Source organism: Dasypus novemcinctus, chromosome 10 (assembly GCF_030445035.2).
Source record: "Dasypus novemcinctus isolate mDasNov1 chromosome 10, mDasNov1.1.hap2, whole genome shotgun sequence".
NCBI classification, from domain to species: domain Eukaryota; kingdom Metazoa; phylum Chordata; class Mammalia; order Cingulata; family Dasypodidae; genus Dasypus; species Dasypus novemcinctus.
In genome coordinates, this window is record NC_080682.1 from 9,407,059 (window position 1) to 9,427,467 (window position 20,409).

Genomic DNA, 20,409 nt, shown 5'->3' on the forward strand with positions numbered 1-20,409 from the left:
AACTCTGGTAGTGGAGGAAAAGGGAGAGCAGGTGAGGATGTCAGCTTCCGGAGCTTTCTACTTCTAGGTTTAGACTCTTCCTGGAATGGCATCTTTTCTCTCCAATTAGAACCGTGTGTCTCTCATCTCTGATGCGGCCACTGCCAGTTCCTTCCGTTCGGTGGACGGCAAGGACTTGAGGACCTTGCTCTGACCACTGCTTGTGCTGGCCATCAGGGCACCCCCCGTGTCACAGTGAGGTGGGACGAAGGGGAAGAGAGGGGCTCCCAAAACTCACACAAGGGGTTCATGTCCTTGTAGGACCCTGGTGTGTAAGTCATCAAACACTTCTCAGATTCATCCTGGGAAGATTCCCACGGAATATCAGTTTATACAAAAGAGTGAGAAGAGGAAGGAAGGAAAGAGAAAGAGCAAGCGAGCCAAGAGCCTTTCCCTTTCAAGTATGTTTATCTTTGTGTTTTACAAGCTGCCTCTTGAACCCAGTGTGTGTGAACTTGAAGTGTAAGAGTTCTATCTGATTTCTGCAGTTCAAAAGGGTGAAAAGGATAGTAATCATCATTACTTTTGAACATTTCAGTTTCTTAATGGGAAGTCCTGAGAAAACCAGTGAAGTTTAAGGTTCTGTCTAGAATTTGGGATTCTGACCTTCTTGTCCCTTCAATAACTGTTCGTAGGCATTGCTTGAAAACATCTTCAAATGGACTTGTTAGTAGACAGTTCTGCAAGAAAGGAAAGGAGATGCATTTAGAGGGCAGACCTTCAGCATGTATCTACTTGCTTGATGCTTGCTAAGTGACTCTGAGGTGCTCGCTGTTGGGCTGGGAGCAGGAGCTACGAGGATGAAAAAGACGTGGTCTCTCTCCTCAAGGAGCAGGGTGTTGGGCGCAGCAGATGGGAAAGAATCAATCATCTGGAATGTAAGTTGAGAGACAGGCTGCAAGCAAGAGTGCCTTAAAGTCTTCTCGTTGGAAGTTGAAGGACAGGAGCGTCACCAAGGCACACCAAGACTGACACATTTATATTTACCCCCACCCCTCAAACCCCAGCTTCCCAACAACCATGTATTCTGGGGAAATGTACCCCCTCCCCCTCAAATTCAATATCTTTATTTTTAAAATGCCATACAGTGGTTTCTGATTAGCCACAGGGACACGGGGATAAACTCCAGAAGATGAAAATAGCGGCAAGAGCTCAACTGAATGCAAGTGTTAAGCAGCCCCCTGCCTGGCGCCCTCATTCAACCGAGTCACCTACCTCAACCTGTTCATGCTTAGCATCCAGGAAAGGTCCAAACTGCAAATAAGACGGAGGCGAAGAAGCAAAGGTGCCCCAAAACAAAACAAAACAAAACCAATCAGAATCGCATGTGCCTGTGGCCCTGGCCCAGCAGTTCCCGCGCAGGGCCCACCTGCCGACCAGGGCTGCTTGCAGTGAGCTGACTTCAGGGGCAGAGGGACACAAACTGGAGGGAGGGGGTCACCAGGGTCCCCTAACAAGTGCTGTGACCGTCCTCTTCAACGCTGGGACTTTTCCTGACCCTGTAAACCTAGCAAGGGAACTGACCACTATGCTCACAGTTGTATTTTAGAATTTTAAAGAATGAGAGAGCAGTTCAGAAGTTGGTGTGTGTAATGAGAAAGTGGTAAGAATACTGTACAATTAGTGAAGGGTGGCCAAAAATGTTGGGCTTTTAGAATTAGAAGGCCTGTTGATGAGGTGTACCTCTCCAAAGATGTAGACTAAGAACTGAAAAATGTTTTTAAAAAGGAGGGAAGACAGACATCCTAAAACTTTAGAACTACATGAGACATTTTTCCGAGGTGGATCCCCCAGTTCTCTCATGGGGGCCTCGCTGGGCATAGGGGGTCCAGGGGGCCCCTACCAGAATGCAGACGTCTGGCCGATCGTGGTTGATGACGGCGATCAGGTCGAGCAGGGGGTCGTACGTGATGCTGTCGGAGGTGGTGTAGGGCCCGCAGGCCACCAGGACCATCAGCTGTTCAAAATCTGAGGCAGAAAGGGTTAGAAGGTCTTGGTTAGGAGTTACTGATGTGGGACGGTGGGAGGAGAGAGGACAATTAGGGGGAAATGCCACTGAAAGTCAATGTACCGAGAGCCTCCCCGAGTATGCAACTCTGGGAATCGCAGATGACTAAGACCTTACCCCAGCCTCAGAGAATACTCCATCGGGGGCAGACAGGACAGGGACGCCAAAGGGAAAGGGCCTCGACTAGCACACAGGTGAAGGATTTGGGGAAAGCGCTAGCCAGGAAGGAATTTACCAGGGGAGGTTTGCTTCACCCTTTTGAATAGGCTCTTCGAGGGGCAAGGGAAAGGCAGCCCAGCAAGGGGACCGGAGAGCTCTGAGCTCAAGTGTGCTGGAGTCAGGGGATGGCTGGAGTCGAGTGTGGCTGCAGGATATGGTGTTGTGAAGGCTCCAGAGAGACGGGCTGGGTGAAGGCTGGGAAAAGGAGACTACTGGGTAACTGGGTGGAGGGGACATTTGTTGTTTTCTGGCCGCCCACGATCCATGAACCTTTTCCTACCAGCAGTCTGCTTTCCTGCTAGAGACCAGCCCTCTCTCCATTGGCAGTATAGGTGCCAGTGGATGCCACCCTCCCCCGGCCAAGGAGAGGCCTCTCTGACCTACTGTTCTCCCCCCGGGACCTAGAATCTTGAAGCAAACCATCCAACGACAGAAAAAGGCTGGGATGACCTATTCCAGGAGCTACCTGGATGCCTAGGTCACAAGGTGCCTAGCCTAGATTGCTAGCTGCCTGTCGGTTTGTGAGCTACTTGGACTTTCCCCAACAAATTCCCTTTTTCTTAAGTTAGCCCGAGCCAGATTCTATAGCTAAAAATAATAATAAGAAAAACCAAAGATCCCTGATATCTTGACATGCAGTCATCTTAGTTTCCCGTTGCTGCTGTAACAAACTTAGTGGATGAAAACCACACCAATTTATTACCTTACAGTTCTGGAGGCTACGTTCCTGCTGGAGGCCCGTGGGGAGGATCTGTCTCCTTGCTTTCTGCAGCTTGGAGAGGCTGCCCGCATTCCTTGGCTGGCTTGTGGCCAGCAGCGTGGCCTCCCTGTCTCCCTGACTCTGGCTCCCCTGCTGCCCTCTTCGAGGACCCTTGTGAACACACTGGGCCTGCCTGGATAAGCAGGGTGCCCCCTCCATCTCAGGAGCCTTAACTTAACCACACCTGCCAGAGAAGGGACATATTCCTAGGTTCTGGCCATCAGGGGGCTTTATTCAGCCTACAACAGTGGCAATACCATTAACCAAGAGAGAACTCAAGAGTAGGTTTCCTGCGGAGGTGGGGCAGGGGACAGAGACAGATGCCCCTAGAGGTGCCTCTGGGAGATGCAATCGCCATGATAAATGGGGGCAGGTCCATGTCTTAGTCTGAATCCCCGTGTGTGCCTAGCTTCATACCTTGTACACAAAATGTGAACAGCCTAAAAAACTGCATCCCAAAGTCTTCCCCAGCACACGGCACGGGCTCCTGGCTTCTCAGCCGTGTCAATTTATTTTCATTACCAGAAGCCAATCTAACACCACCATGCCACCATTGCCCCCATAAACATACATTTTCTGGCAGAACATGAAATGCCATAAATACCTAAATTTCATTCCTGGTTCTAAGGCATCTCTGAGAGTGACCCCACACACCCTTAAGGAGTATGGGATGTGGACAAAGTGCTGGTGTCGGCTCAGTCCTTTCCACCGGTCTGCTTTGCTTATAAAAATGCTTTGAAATACTCTGAAGTTTGTTAAAATTTCTTTTTGCCTTTTCTTTATCTTGATTAGCTACCAAATAACTCTAGGCATTCTTAGAAATTCTTTTTTTCTAATCAGCTTTTATTTTGGAAATACAGACTTACACCCGCCTCTCAGTGTCCCCCAGTATTCACACCTTCTGTGACGTGGCTCACCGGTCAAGGTGGAGGAACTGGCGCTGGTCAATACCATAAACAAAACCCTTGACGTAACTCAGACAGCACACTTCCCACTGCTGTCCTTTTTCTCTTCTAGGATCCAATCTAGGATGTCACACTGCACTTAGAGAAGCTATTGTTTAAACTGCTTATATTTTCCTTTTCAAAATGTCAAGCCATTTGCTCTCCAATGGCTTTCGCAGCTTCCGTAGAACTCAAGGAACCACAGTCCTGGGCCCCTCGGCCTCTACCCTCAAGGTTGGCAAAACACATTCTGGACCAAAACTCACCTCCATCCTCTTCAGTGGGCTGGTGGAAAGGAAGCGGCAGCCCCTTGAAAACAGAAGAAAAGCTAAAGCAAGGTCCCGGTGCACACAGCACCCTTGTAAGGAGGGGCAGGCCCTGGAAGGCGGCATGTGTGCAGGTGTGTGGAAGAGGGTGGTGGGACAGGAGGGAGGAAAGCAGCTCCTCCTGCTCCTTGGAGCTAAGCGCCTACAGCGTGGATGGTACCTGCCACCTTTCTACACTGCTCAGGGCAGCAAATAAATACAGGTCATGGGCAGTTACGGCTATACGTGTATGAAAAACCCGGTGCCTAAAATACCAGTAAGTGTCCAGGCAAGGTTGGGAGAAAAGGGAGTCTCCGGCCTCTCCTAGTCCTCTATGAGGCCCTGTGGAGGACTACTGCCTAGAACAGGGATAGAGAGACCAAGTCCTGCGGGCCCAATGTGGCTGCAGGTTGTTTTGTAAACAAAGTTTGATGGCACACAGCACAGGCGTCTGTTGATGGGTTCTCTCTCGGGCTACAACGGCAGAGTTGAGTCACTGTGACAGACTGTACGGCCTGCGAAGTCTAAAATATTTACTGCCTGACCCTTTACAGAAAAAATGTTGCTAGCCCCTGGCCTAGAGGTCCAGTCATACCTTGTCCCTATCCTACAGACAAGGAGTCGGGAAACAAATTAATGGCTCAAGAAGGACCTGTTTCTAGGACAGGCAGGACTGTGTACGCCATGCCCGGAGCAAACCTGGAGCGGGGAGGGGACCAGGGAGCTACCTCGTAGAGTTTGGTGGCGGCAAGTTTTCTGCCCGTGCTGTTGATTCCTTCCATAATTACGACCTGAAAGACGAGAAGCAAAACAGGATTGCTAAAGAGGAGAGAGAAATGAGAGGTCTGGCATAAATTATTATGCCATAGTTAAAAGAATTGTCCAGCTACTCTTATTTTGTAATAGTAAACTCAAGAGCATATTTCTAGGAAACAAATAAAGGGAGTTAAGCTAGTAATAATTAAGGCCCTATGTGAATGATCTAATTTTCACAACGATCCTGTGAGGTACTGTTCCCATTTTACAGATGAGGACGCAGTGGCTGGGAGGGGTTAAGTGACTAGCTCACGACCGCACAGCCTGGAGGGCGAAGCTGGGATTCGAACCCAGGCAGGTTGAGGGCATACAGGGGAAAAGCTGATTCCGGCCATAGTGCTTGCTCTTGGCCTTATGCTCCAGCCGCCCCACCTCACGGCGTCACACGAAACCGAAGAGTAGCTACCTAGTGACGAAATGCTTCTTCCCAGCACCACGCCACCCCACACAGGTTGTGAACGTAAATGGGCTGCCCTCATCCCCGCAGAGACACCGCACAGCTCACCTGGCCAGGAAACAGAGAGTATTCTTTGAGTTCAGATAAATCCACTGGAATCTGAGCACCTGAGGAATGTTCTTGGTCTCCTTCAAGAATCACTGACTTATTGTTCAGTTTCCCGTTGCTGTCACAGCCGATCTGGCCCAGCAGAGCGACGGGCTCCTAGCGAAGGAAGGTCATGACATAAAGAGTTCAAAACGTGAAGTCAACAGGGCAAACAGCAAGGCAAACCCCAAACCACACACCCTTTGGGGCACCGTTTGGCCGTGAGATGACCACAAACATCATCATCAGCTCTCGGGGTTGAAGGGACACAGTGAGGGCAGCGAATCCAGACCCGCCCAGGGCTCGAGGTCCCGTCATTTGGCTGCGGAAGCTGGAGCACCTCGGGTGGGAGAGGAAGCTGCCCCGCCCCCAGCACCTCTGGACAGCTCTAACTGGAGATAGGAGTGAAGAGGTCCAGCTTACTAAACACCAGGCACTGCTCTACGTGCTGACAAGTGTTCACTCACGCCTCACCACCCTGAGGGGGATACTGTCATTGTGCCCATGTTACAGATGAGGAAAACGAGGAGCCAAGAGGCGAGAGAGCTTAGTAAAGGTCCCACAGTGGGGCAAGTGTGGGCGTAAAGCCCGGAAGTCTGGCTCCAGAGCCACATCCTTGACCACATATTATATTGCCTCTCAACAGGAAGCGCTTCATTAAATTGAGCCAAAATCTCTCTCCTCATGGCTTCCTCTATCCTGTTGCTACTCTTGGGGCAAACTGAAGAAGTCTAATCTTCCTCTACACGACTGGCATCCCTCCTTCCCTCCACTACTTCCTCCCACTTCCTCCAGCCGCCCTCAGATGACACGCTTTGGCGTATCTTCCTCAAATGGGCATTCTTCTCTGACTGCAGACATATGACAGAGGTACCTTAAAGAATCTTCTGTAACATGTCTCCCCTTGGCTTAAAAAATGTCCCAGAGAGAAAGCACTGGTGCATACGCCAGATTAAACCATGGCGTAAACACACCATTGGCAGCATTGGGTCTGTAAGGAGAAGGACCTAACTCGGGGAGAGACTCGAGTCTCTAAGTAACAAGACTAGAAATCCTGCCCTTGCTATTGTTCTCATGCTCTAATATTTGAAGGTTTCTCTTTCTGGGAAATCTCCAGGTGGCTACCTTCTGTGCCACAGGAATAAGTGAGGGGAAATGAAGCCTTCAGTCTTTGCTTATGTGTAAGACCCCAGTCCAAGCCAAGCGTCCCAAAAGCAGAGAGCACTCACTCATCTTTCTTCAGAAGGACCCATTCTACCAAATTCAAGGTAAATGTTCTAACCAGAATGCACACAAGAAGTAAAAAAAGAAGCAAGAAGAATGCCTTTCACCATCATCAATTCAGAAATACAATAGCAGTTAGTAACATTATTAAAACAACTCTTACTTGTGTTGAGACTAGAACAGGAGTAAAAGCCTCAATCTTGTAATGTTCCTTGAGTTCAGTGCCAAGTTCTTCTATCTTACAGGTCAGAACTGAAATCCCAGAGATCAAAAAGTGGTGTGTTTAAGACATTTAATGTGCCAAGAGGAAATACAGCACACTGTAAAACATTAAAGTCAGTCACCTTACAGCAGGAGGCGTTTAGAAACTTTCTCAAGGCCTGGCCAACCTTCCAATCTCGTTGCTGAACCTGGCCCTCCATTTGGCCACTGGAGACCACATGGCACAGTCTCAGAGAATGAGCATGTGTCCCACCCCAGGCTCCCCTTCACTCTGGCCTCGCTGAGCCTTAAGGGACGTCAAGCACCACCTGGAGAAGGGCTTCCATCTCCACAAGGAAGAAGCCATAAGTGTCTTTAGTTTCAAACAGGATCCCTTTACATAGTCCAAGTTGTTGTTACTCGGAAATGGTTCTATGTGTTTTCTTTAGCAATGTATTGCAAAGTGATGTAAACTGGAGGAATTACCAGTAGTGTCACTTCATGTCCCTTTAGCAATAGGGACATCCAGGAGTACAACTACCAACATATGTATTAAAGGCATATATGAGAACTTATTCCACCAGCAGAGATGAAGCTCTGTTGCTCACTCCAAACCCTTCCAGGTGGTTTCAAAGCCACCAGAATTTTCAAAGGGAGGAAGAACAATCACCTTCTCGGATGTCTGGGAGCTTCTGAAACATAGACTTGTAGCTCTTGGTTAGTGGCTCTGGACACCCCAAGACCTTCAGGCTGACGTTACCAGCTCCTCCTCTCCCCGACCAGGAAGCCCCCTGGGCTGCGCCGAAGGAGGTAACCACTTCTCCTCGGTTTTTTCTCAAGTTGTATTTCTGAGAAGGAGTAGCACTGATTGGAGACAAATTAGAAGAATGTTACTGTGTTTACATCTAAAGGAAAGAGGAATAAAATGAGGTTAGTTTTTGGAAATGGGGATCGGAGAAAAGGCAACTTGGCGGCACATTTTATAAATCGAATCAACTTAATGGGGTCAGACATACCCGGCCTTCGAAGGAATTTCAGGAATGAGAGGCTAAGGAACAAGGAACGCCAGGCTAAGGAATACCAAGCATGTTTAGAGACAGAAACATATTTTAAAAGGTTGGCATTTCAGAAAAAAAAAAAAGTTTTCCCCTAGCATTAAAAAAAAACAAAGTAAAATAAAACCCAAACTGTCTGAATTGATTAAAAAGCAAGTTTAAAGTATCATTTTCTCCTCTTTCTACTCATGAATTTTTGGCATTTATTAGAACATCATCTGAGACTGGAACTGTGGGTAGGCCAAAAGTTGCTGAGCATTTTAAAAATTTCATAATGTATGCAGGGTAGAAACAAGAATAAAAAGAAGTGAAATGAAATCAATCAACATTCCCCAGGGTCTGCTCAGGTGGAGAGGTAATGAATCAACAGTCTGCTGGCGAGCAAGCATGCCTGTCCTCCCCGAGTAGGTGAGACTGGTCAGTGCTCACTGCCGAGAACACGTGGAGGTTGCCCATCTGCTCGTGTGCCAGCATCGCTCTAGGAGTAAGGTCTTCTAATCCTCTGCTAGTGGACGTTAACTTGCAGGGAGGTCTATTTAAAACAGGCCCATAAACGCACCGCAACTCTCCAGGAACCAGTGTGCTGGGGGTGCTACTGCGCCTGGTACCGTCCTCCCTCTTTTCATAGACAGGCTGCAAAAAATGAGCTCAGTTCATTCTCTCTCCCCAGTGTTACTTTCATGAATTACACACCCAATTTCTGATGTCAGTTTTACTAGCATGCTTTTAAAAAAATGAGTAGGAGCATGTCACTGACTTCTCTGTGCTCTTCCCTGCGAAGCTCTGTGGGAAGGCCTTCTGGCAGGCCCTCGAACACAGTGGAGATGCTCCGCCGCTTGAACACAGACGCACGGGTTTCAAAGGCTTGCGGCTTTAGGACCGCCATACCAGTGAGAATGATCCCTGTACACCAGGTTCCGAGATGTCCTAAGTCTAGAAAGCCCACTTTTTTAAAAAAGATTATTTATCCCCCCCACCCTTGTTTCGGGTTCGCTGTCTGCTTTCTGTGTCTGTTTGCTGTGCATTCTTCTGTGACTGCTTGTCTTCTCTTTAGGCGGCACTGGGAACAGATCCTGGGACCTTCTGGAGTGGGACAGAGGTGCTCAATCTCTTGCGCCACCTCAGCTCCCTGGGATGCCGTGTCTCTTATTGTCTCTCCTCTGTGTCTCTCTCTTTTTAAAAAAATTTCTCTTCCCTTCCCCACCCCCAGCTGTCTGCTTTCTGTGTCCATTTGCTGTATGTTCTTCTGTGTCTGCTTGTGTCAGTGGCACCCAGAATCTGTGCCTCGTTTTTGTTGCGTCATCTTGCTGTGTCAGCTCTCCGTGTGTGCGGTGCCATTCCTGGGCAGGCTTCACTTTTTTCGCACTGGGCGGCTCTCCTTGAGGGGCGCACTCCTTGTACGTGGGGCTCCCCAACGCAGGGGACACCCCTGAGTGGCAGGGCACTCCTTGCGTGCATCAGCACTGTGCATGAGCCAGCTCACCACACAGATCGGGAGGCCCTAGGTTTGAACCTCGGACCTCCCATGTGGTAGGTGGACGCCCTATCCGTTGGGCCAAATCCACTTCCCTCTGTGTCTCTTTTTCTTGCATCATCTTGCTGCGCCAGCTTTCCGTGTAGGTCACACTCTGAGCAGGCCAGCTCGTCATGTGGGCCAGCTTGCCTTCATCAGGAATCAAACCCTGGACCTCCCATATGGTAGATAGGAGCCCAATCTCTTGAGAAACATCCGTTTCTCTAGAAAGCTCACTTCTGAAACAACTGAGAACTCCCAGAAGCAGTGGTGGACAATAGTAAAGTCAAATTGTCCTTCGAAATCCAATTCCAATGATCACAAGAGCAGTTTGTGGGACCCCTTGTAGGGTGGAGGTGATGGTGGCATCACCCTGTCTGGGGGCAAAGCAGGCTTGACGGTGCTGCCTGGTTGAAAAAAATATTTGGAGATCATCCCATTCTACATTATAAGGCAAATCCAAGGACAAAGTGATTTTCTATAACTTTTCAGAACACAACAAGGCCAGGATCGAGGATGTCTCCCTGGTAATAATAAAATAATTGAAACAAAAAGCAGATAGCAGGTGAATGAGTCAGAAACCAGGTATCTTCAGACCATGAAGAAGGTCTTAAAGATTTCCCCTCGCCAATCTAACACTAGTTCCCAATATCTGAATGCTTTGGCTGATAGCACAATGGTGCTTGAAACAGAGGATACCTCACTAGCTGGCTTTATCCCTGCAGAGAATGATTTAACCTTAATCTTTTTTTTTTTTTTTTAAAGATTTATTTTTATTTATTTAATTCCCCTCCCCTCCCCCGGTTGTCTGTTTTCTATGTCTTTTTGCTGCGTCTTGTTTCTTTGTCCGCTTCTGTTGTCGTCAGCGGCACGGGAAGTGTGGGCGGCGCCATTCCTCGGCAGGCTGCTCCCTCCTTTGCGCTGGGCGGCTCTCCTTATGGGTGCACTCCTTGCGCGTGGGGCTCCCCTACGCGGGGGACACCCCTGTGTAGCACGGCACTCCTTGCGCGCATCAGCACTGCGCATGGGCCAGCTCCACACGGGTCAAGGAGGCCCGGGGCTTGAACTGCGGACCTCCCATATGGTAGACGGACGCCCTAACCACTGGGCCAAAGTCCGTTTCCCAACCTTAATCTTTTTTATACCAAATCAAAAATGAAGACATCAAGCTTGAATTGACAAATCTTGAAAAAAAAAAAAAACTAACTGCAACTGTATTTTAAAAGAAGACTTATTTTATTTTTTTATGCCTTATTGTTTGCGCTTGCTATCTCTTCTTTGTGGCTGCTTGTCTTCTTTTTAGGAGGCACCAGGAACTGAACCTGGGACCTGTCATATGGGAGAGAGGTGCTCAATTGCTTGAGCCACCTCCTCTCCTGCTTTGCTATGCCTCTCATTGTGTTTTCTCTTTGTATCTCCTTGTTGCATCAGCTTCCTGTGCCATCTTGCTATCTTGTTTGTCTTCTTTAGGAGGACTAGGAACTGAACCGAGGACCTTCCATGTGGTAGGCAGGCACCTAAAATGCTTGAGCCACATCCGCTTCCCTGCAACTTCAGTATTAGAAAAATGTCTAGGAGAGGACTCAAGAAGGCAGAGCATCTCTTCAAAAAAAGGGACAAAACTGACAATCGTTTTTGAATACAGACTTCCCAAAAGCAAAATCAGAGCTGAAATTTGGAACCAAAGTTACAGAGGAGCACCTTTCAGCCAGAGGCATGGATGCTTCTCTGTCTCGTCAGTCACTAGCAGCAGAGAAACTGCCAGAAACAAACGACAGACTGTAGCCTTGAAGAAAACACTTGGGAGTCCTACTTAGATTTAATGCCGTATCTCTTGCTCAAGTGTCGTATCTCTTGCTCAAGGGAAAACTGAAGAAGCAGAGGAAGAACTAGATACCACTGAAGCTGAACTTACAAAGAAAGTGGGACACAATGGAACCGTGGCCAGGGCCAAATAAATGTTTTCCCTAACAGTAAACTGAATAGGATTTTAAAAAATGCTTCCTTCTTAACTTTCCTTAATAATTTAATTTCTGTGTTCTTAGTTGAGATAATAGCATTATTGATAGAATAATGGCTTCTGCTTATATATTGCATTTTTGTACCCAAATGTATAGTTTTCATATTTTAAAAAAATCTGATGACCACTTGTACACCAGTGTTCTTAGCAGCATTAATCATAATAGCCGAAGGCAGAAAAAGCCCAATGTCCACGGAAGAGGAATAGATAAACAAAACATGGTATAACCCTACAATGAAATATTACTCAGCCATAAAAAGGAATGGAGTTCTGACCTATGCTACGACGTGGATGAACCTGAAGCCATCATGCTGAGGTAAGTCAGAAACAAAGGACAGATATTGTATAGACTCCATTTATATGACGATTAGAAAATAGGAAAATTCATAGAGACGGAAAGTAACTTAGCAGACACCAGGGGCTGAGGGGAGGGGGGAAGGGAATTATTTAATGAGTACAGAGTTTCTGTTCTGAGTGATGTACAAGTTCTGTAATGGACAGTGTGATGGCAGTGCAACAATGTAAAAGTACTTAACACTGAATTGTACACTTCAAATGGTTAAAATGGCACGTTATGTTATTTATGTTACCACAGTACAAAATAAATGAGTAAACAACAGCCAATGACCACTTCTCTTGAATGACTGCAGAGCTTCCAACTCTTTCTTTCTAAAATGGTAGAGCTGAAAAATCTTAAGCTCTGGTTGGCTTAGGAGAAGCGATTGCAGTGGAGGCAGTGACCCCAGAAGTGACCATTTCCCTAAATGGTTAACGCTACTGCTTCTCAGCCTCACTGTGATGTGGCAGCACCCCAAAACCCTCCTTCCACTCAGCAGAGCACTTACCTATGGGATTCTGTAACGTAAGACATATTATTTATGGATTTTTAAAAATCACATAGGATCTTTGTGGATTTGTGTGCAGCAGGATAAAAATACCAATTAAGTAAGTATGGGCTCACAGTGACAAGAAAACTCTTAGAAACTAGCTGTAACCTGAGTGAGGAAACAACAACAGGTTATGCAACATTACGAACAAAGATATGTGCTTTTCTTTTAAAAAAATAAATACTCTAGATTCAAAAAAGAAAGAAAGAAACCCAACAGCACACAAATGAACAGAACAGCCTTTTGCCTCTACTGGCAAGACTGGTAAGACTCCTCGGCTTCTAAGTAGACAGGTTGTTTTCAACAGAAGATATCAGTTCCCGATCTAAGGAAATGAGCCCTAGAAAAGTAGGTGGAAAGTGAGTTTCCTTAATTACTGTAAGAAACAGTAATTTTCCATGAAGGAAGAGAAAGCAGGGAGGGCAGAGATCAACAGGCTTTGCAGCTATTCACTGCAGGGGTCACATCCACCCACATTGAATGAGTTACGGCGCAGTCAGCCTCCATCAGACAACTAGAGTGAAAGGGGGGCAGGCCTACTTTTTGATGGTTAGATTAACGATGATCCATACCTTGGAGAGAAACTCGATAGGGAGAGGAGCTGATGGGGGCTCCGAGTAGCCACATTCCTTTTTGTTAGGGGGGTTTCTGGGGTGGTGATAGGTCGCTTCTGAGAACCCTAGAAACAAAACAGAAAATAAAATCCCAGTCACTCCTCGACCCCTGTTGCAAATGCGGCGTAGAGCTCCCTGGGAAGCAAAGGGCTAGGGATGGCGTGTACATGAAGGGCGGGAGGTAGGCTAGGGTTGGCTCTCAGGCCTACCTATCCCACACTGTAACCAGCCCCGTCAGAAGACGACCCACACTTGGAAGGCAACACAGCAAAGTACAAACATTTCCCAACCAGGACTGCCCTGCAGGCAGCCCGTCCTGTCGAATAGCTCATGCATTCACCTTCCTTCCCTGCCCCTCTTGGCTTTAGACCAGATCTGAGTTTTGTAAGTCATATGGTTTTCATCTTAACACACATTTTCCTGAGAAGGGATGGGGCCACATTACTCATTTTAACAAAGTCTGCCACACCTTTCCAAAATTAAAGAAGGGAGTTTCTCTAGGCAGGTAACACGGTTGGGCTCACACTTGGTGAGTATTTTTTTAGCAAACACCTCCTTGGAGGTCACTTCTGTTTTTTGTTTGTATTTTGCGCATTAACAAGAATCCCCAGAACGGAGTTTATAAAAGCCATAGTCAAGACAGCCATCATTTCCAAGAGTCTAGGGTAACTGTGACAGAGGACAGACAAAATCCTTGCTGGACCATGACCAGGAGGACAGCCCATCTGCAGAGGCTTGTCCTGCCCTTGGGCTCCTCCTGGCTGCTTATTTCAGGCACGCCACCAAGCTGCCTCCTGGTGACGACAGCAGGAAGGATGAGGGAATGGATTCAAACCATCATTAAGTAGCTGTAAAGGAAATGAGATTTTAAAAACACCCTAATGTTACCACCCAATACAATAACCATTTTTGAATATTTTTTCTAGTATTTTAATATTTTTCCTACTTTAAACATATATAAATTTAAACAGTTATAATCTTAAAATATTTTTTATACTGGTTTTCTTATTCTTTATTTAAACTGTGAGCATTTCCCCATAATGTTACACTTATTTTTTTAGCAGCTATGTTTTTTGGTTGAGTTGATACATAGTAGCTTATATAACTATTTCTCTATCTCTGGATGTATAGATTACTTGTAATTTTTGGTGATTATAAATAATGCTGAGACACACATCTTCATACCTATAGTTTCTTCCCATACTTTGGATTATTTCCTTAGAAGAAATTCTTAGTCAGGGGAATGACTGGGTCAGAGGACAGAGATTTTATGGTTTTGATACATTTTCTCAAGCTATTTTCCCAAAAGACTCTTCCTATATACAATGGGCTAAAACATTCAAAGGAAACAACAAAACAAAACATAAGGCCATGCTGCGATACAGGGTAAATTCAAAAGAAAGACGCTGTGTCTCCCAGGACATGGCAGGGTGATGGCACTTAGGTGAAACATCCACCATCGTCCAGCAGTTCTTGTCCTCGGCCTTACGGGGAGACCTGCTGTGTCAACGTGCCAACCCCATGACAGCTCGCAGGCATGTGCTCACTTTAACCAAGCTCATCAGTCTTGATTATGAGAAATTCAGTTACCAAGGGTACTGTACTCTCACATCCTGGGGTGAGCGCATCTTCACAACACACAGGAAACCAAATTATCATCAAGGATGCCTGTTTATTAATTTACTAGAAATATAATTGCTGAGGGTATAGGAAATCCAAATCCTCAGACCAATACTGCCTCTCCTTTTAAACTTACCCATGGAAAGCCACATTGTTACTGGAAGACCTATCGTGAACATGGATGTACAAGGCGGCCTGTCAATCATGCAGTCAAATATTAAAGAAGCGAAGCTAAGCCCATGGACGCCTTCCCCTCTACAGGAGAGGCACGTCTGCCCGCAGGACCTGGAAAGTGCCAGGGCAACCCCACCCTGGCACTGTTTGTGTGGGGAAGGCCAGCACTTGGTCCAGTGACTCTTTAACCACGCTGCCGCCGATACACGGCACTTTCTTTACACGTACTACAAAATCTGCATTAAGATTCTGGGCCAGTTTCCCCAGGTCTCATGACGACTGAGCAGCTTCTGTGTGCTAGGTCTTGTCATAAGCATTTGGTACATGTCTAGCCCAGACATGGTATATCTCCCCTGAGCGTCAGACACATATTTTAAATAGTCTGCTCAACATTTCCATCCAACTCACTTAATTCTGATTCCACGGTCACAAGTTTGGATTCATAATTTCACTTCCTCAGTACTTTCATAGCAGGAATGGGATGTCCTAAATAAGGTATTTCAGTCCCCGGAAGGGTATATTCCACAATAGTTAATTACAATTTTCTGGCCATGTGAGGCTGTCAACAAGATCAAAATTGTGGAGGGCCCACCAGGTATTGCAGTTCTGTGAGCTGCTATCTACACAGCTAACCAACCTCCCTTATTCGGGTCTGTCTTTCAGCAACTATTAACGAATGGCTCCTAAGGGCCAGGTTCTGGGAAAACAGCAGCAAATAAAACTCAGGGAGTTTCCATTCTAATGGAACACTAAAACCTAAGAAGTAGAAATAAATACAGAACATATCTGGTGGTAATAAGTCCTATGAAGAAGAGTAAAGTAAAAATAAAATAAACAAGGGGAAGGGGAAGGTTGTGTTTTAAATATCAAACCCGCTCTTGTAAGCAGTTTTGTTCCCTCTGACAAGGGGACTTATCAGGGAGTGAAGGAAATGAAGGAACAAGCCATGCAGATGTCCAGGGGAAGAGGCAGGGCAAAGGCACTGAGGGGGACACACATTTGGTGTGTTGGAAGAAGAGCCAGAAACCAGCGTGGCAGAAATAGAGTGAGTGAGGGGGAGCATGGGAAGAGAAGGGGACAGAGAGGGAGCAGGGAGCAGCGCATCCAGATCTTACGTACCCTGATCTGGGTAAGATGGAAAACCAGTGGAGAGCTGTGAGAAAGGTACACAGGACCTGACTTTCACTGGAAAGGCCCTCTCTGGCTGCTGTGCAGAGAACCGCGGGAGGCGGACAAGGCAGAAAGAAGCAAGATCAGGCAGGAGGCCACCAGAGTCGTTCCGCAAGAGCCAATGGGGCCAGGAATCTGGTGGTAGTAGTGGAGATGGTGAGAGGCGGCCAGATCCCAAAGGAGGGCTGACGGGACTGGCAGGGAACTGGACGTGGGCTGTGAGACAAAGACGCAAGGTCTCCAGAGTTCTGGGCCTGAGCAAATGGAAGGATGGAGGTGCTCTCGACTAAGAGGCAGACTTTAAATCTCACTGATTCCTTTAATGATACTATATGCTCCTGGTTTTATCTCGGCAACTTCACTGGGGACACTTTTTTGCTTTCTTGATCTCCAGAGACCTATCTAAATTATCTTCTTTCTTATGATTATAATTTAGCTTGAAAAATTAAGGCTTACCCCTTGTTTATGGATTTCTACAAATTTATTTAGTATAAAAATTAACTACTTGGGGTGCGGTGGGGAGTGGGGGCATATAGGAACCTCATATATATATATATATTTTTTTTTTTTACACTTTTTAAAATTAAAGTTAATAGACCACAAAGAAAGTTAGATTAAAAAACATAAGGGGGAAGCGGATTTGGCGCAATGGATAGAACATCTGCCTACCACATGGGAGGTCCAAGGTTCAAACCCAGGACCTCCTGACCCGTGTGGTGAGCTGGCCCATGCGCAGTGCTGATGCACGCAAGGAGTGCCGTGCCATGCAGGGGTGCCCCCTGCGTAGGGATGTCCCTCGTGTAGGGGACGCCATGTGCAAGGAGTGCACCCTGTAAGGAGAGCCACTCCGCACAAAAAAAGCGCAGCCCGCCCAGGAGTAGTGCTGCACACACGGAGAGCTGACACAGCAAGATGACGCAACAACAAAAGAGACAGTTTCCCAGTGCTGCATGACAGGACTACCAGTGGACACAGAAGAACTCACAGCGAATGGACACAGAGAGCAGACAACAGGGGGGAAGGGGAGAGAAATAAATAAAATAAATCTTTAAAAAACAAAAACATAAGAGGTTCCCATATAACCCACTCCCACACCCCCACCCCCATTTTTGTAAATTGTATTTTTTTGAAGGTATATACACCACAAAAAACTGTTATATTTTTTAATGTAACATATTGTGAGATCTATGTATCTTTAAAAAAAAAGATAAAAAACTTCAAACAAATAAAAGTAACTACTATTGTTGAACATTTCACTTTGGTTCTGGCACTTTACTTATTCATTTTATCCTCAAGCCCCATAAGAGGCGTAGTCTCCCCTGGCCATGAGCTTCTTGAGGGCAGAGGGCATCCCTGCCTGTTTCCCTCCTTCACACCGTTTTACCTGGTGTCTAGGACAGTGCCTGGCTCATAGGAGCGGCTCACTGTGTGAATGAATGACTCCTGGTTTTATAGGTGAGGAACTGTAGCTCAGCAAGATCAAACCTCCATCCAAGGTCACTTTGGCTCAGACTTTGAACGTGGTACATTTCCACTACCCCACTCTTTACCTACTGGGGTCCAGCAGCACAGAAGTAGATTATTCAATTATAGTACCCCCATTTGATTCTAAGGTAGGCAGCCATTTAAAAGGACAATTAGGGGGAAATTGTATTATGGAAGTGATTATGATATACTAATTGAAAAAAATGGGATAGCTGTGTTTACAAGGACTCTCATTATGTCAGAACATCTCTGCATATGATTGGAAAGGAAGATGCCCAAGTGGAAACACTATAGGACAGGGGTTCTTAACCTTTTTTGTTCCATGACCCCTTTGCTAGTCAGGTGAAAACCATGGACCCCTTACTGAGTCCACACTCTACTGTGTATTACTTAATAAACAGATCACACCTGCACCAACACATCCCCACAGGTATGACATGGGGTTTGTTTTTCTTTTTCCTGGTACTGGGAGCCAGAGATTGAAACTGGGACCTTGTATGTGGGAAGCCAGCACTCAACCACTGAGCCACATTGGCTTCCCTGAGTTCATTTGTTTTGCTTGTTATTTGTTTTTGTCTTCTCAGGAGGCACTGGGAACCAAACCTGGGACTTACACTGCTTGAGCTGCATCTGCTCCCAAGAATAATGTTTTTTTGAATCTCAGCTCAACCTCATGGATCCCTTGTTCAGAACCCCTGCTGTAGGGACTGAGAGTGGCTCATTTTCTCCCTCAGCCCTTCAGTGTTGTGATAATGCTTTCAGAATAAAGGAAAAATGCGACTTGTAAAATTCAAGTTCCTCACCCTGCACTCACCTTAGAGGGTGTGGTGTAAGAGTTTAAGAGGGTCTCCTCTTCTTCCTCCACTTCAATTCTAAAGATGATCGCTAAGGAAAACGTGGTAGGTTGAATTACATACCCCAGAAAAAAACCACGTTCTTAATTGTAATCCATTCTTGTGGGTGTGGCCCCATTGTAAACAGGACCTTTCCATGATGCTGTTTTTAGGTGAGGTGTGGCCCAGCTGAATGTAGTAGGGCCTCAGTCGGATCACTGGAGGCCTTTACAAGAAGACATTCAGGAATTGTGAGGGAAAGCCACGGGAGGAGACGCTGGAAGTCAAAGGAAGCCAGAGGAGAAAAGGAGATGCCACTGCCACGTGCGCTGCCACGTGATGGAAAAGCCAAGGACTGAGGATTGCCAGCAGCCAGCCCCAGAATGCCAGTCTTCCTCCACCCACAATCTAAGACAAGGCTAATTAGATAAGAAACTGAATATTAGGTGATTATTATTATTTGTTTTTAAATTACATGCACAACTGCAGACAAAATATAAAATAAAACATGTGGCTCCATGCAATGTCCTTCAGCAGCAAAGGATACAGCTCTTGAATGGAAATAATGTCTCTAGGTCCCGCATGGCCGCTGTCCTTGGATGCACTGTGCCGGGCTTTGGACAATCTTCTGCTCAGAAACTGAGGAATAAAAGATAGTGAATGTATTACCCCAAAGTAGAATAAGAGGGAAGACATCTTCTATAGCCTTGAGGTAATAAGAGGTATTCAAAAAAACAATCAAAGACATAAAATTCCATAAACTACATCTTAAGATGTCAGACTAAAAATACTCATCTTGTGACTGCTTCTCTAGACATATAACAATTCTAATAATAACACCAACTATGTGTTTACAACCTATCACCTGCTGAACACAAGTTTAGGTGGTTTATATTTAACCATTTAATCCTAAAACAACCATAAAACAGAAGGATTATGAGCACCATTTGATAGAAGGGGAAACTGAGGCTCAGAGACAGTCAGTTGGCCTAAGCTCACATGGGCCTGGAATCCAGGTCTGTGTTATTGCAAAGCCCAAATGTTCTCAGTATATCCCAATGTCTTCCCTCTAGAGCAGAAATGGAGAATTATAGTATTAATTTGTTTCCATATTGTTCTCACCTCATGCTCAAAAGAGTTCAGGATCTCTGAAGTAAGGGAAACTTTGTGTGTGCTGGTGCAGAAAGCTATAAGCTCGCCTGCCATTTCCTCCTCATTCTGTCCATACAGAAGGCACAGTTCTACCACTGTAGGAAGGAAAAGCAGACAAAGAAGGAAATTCATTTCTTGCAACCTTCACCTGGACAAGTAAAAAACAATTCTCTGTTATTCAATCAATACTTATTTAGCACCTACTAGTACCAGGCACTGGGAATATAGCAAGAGCATGTCGGGGGAAGAAGACTTGGCCCAGTGGTTAGGGCATCCACCTACCACATGGGAGGTCCGCGGTTCAAACCCCGGGCCTCCTTGACCGGTGTGGAGCTGGCCCACGCGCAGTGCTGATGCGCGCAAGGAGTGCCCTGCCATGCAGGGGTGTCCCCCACGTAGGGGAGCCCCACGCGCAAGGAGTGCGCCCCATAAGGACAGCCGCCCAGCGTGAAAGAAAGTGCAGGCTGCCCAAGAATGGCACCGTACACACGGAGAGTTGACACTGCAAGAAGATGCAACAAAAAGAAACAGATTCCCAGTGCTGCTGATAAGGATAGAAGAACACACAGTGGATGGACACAGAGAGCAGACAACTGGGGGTGGGGGGAAAGAGGAGAGAAATTTTTTAAAAAATTACATTAAAAGAAAAGCAATTCTGGTTAAGTGGTGGGGGTGAAACAGCTTACGAAAATGGGTTTAAGAGAGTGAGAGGAGGAAAAACCTGAAGACAGTGAGAACAGGCAACTGTCTTGAGGATGTATGCTGCAATTGGAGAGAATTAGGGCTGGCAAGAGGCTCAACAGAGGGTTTTAAAGACACAAGTAAG

General features: G+C 46.4%; 1 protein-coding gene and 1 pseudogene across 1 annotated transcript in view; one reads left to right on the forward strand and one right to left on the reverse strand.

The window, feature by feature from the left end:
* POLA2 (DNA polymerase alpha 2, accessory subunit) overlaps nucleotides 1-20,409 on the reverse strand; it is a 31,189-nt gene that overhangs the window by 8,787 nt on the left and 1,993 nt on the right. The window contains exons 2-13 of the mRNA XM_004478587.5: nucleotides 19,554-19,678; nucleotides 18,979-19,070; nucleotides 18,413-18,470; nucleotides 13,108-13,214; nucleotides 7,731-7,924; nucleotides 7,023-7,111; nucleotides 5,597-5,752; nucleotides 5,004-5,066; nucleotides 4,237-4,279; nucleotides 1,883-2,007; nucleotides 1,255-1,293; nucleotides 646-719 (exon numbers count right to left, since the gene is read on the reverse strand). Of these exons, the coding sequence (XP_004478644.2) occupies nucleotides 646-719; nucleotides 1,255-1,293; nucleotides 1,883-2,007; nucleotides 4,237-4,279; nucleotides 5,004-5,066; nucleotides 5,597-5,752; nucleotides 7,023-7,111; nucleotides 7,731-7,924; nucleotides 13,108-13,214; nucleotides 18,413-18,470; nucleotides 18,979-19,070; nucleotides 19,554-19,678 (1,165 nt within the window). The remainder of the gene's footprint in view (nucleotides 1-645; nucleotides 720-1,254; nucleotides 1,294-1,882; nucleotides 2,008-4,236; nucleotides 4,280-5,003; nucleotides 5,067-5,596; nucleotides 5,753-7,022; nucleotides 7,112-7,730; nucleotides 7,925-13,107; nucleotides 13,215-18,412; nucleotides 18,471-18,978; nucleotides 19,071-19,553; nucleotides 19,679-20,409) is intronic.
* Nucleotides 8,503-11,729, forward strand: LOC139439737 (HAUS augmin-like complex subunit 1; annotated as a pseudogene).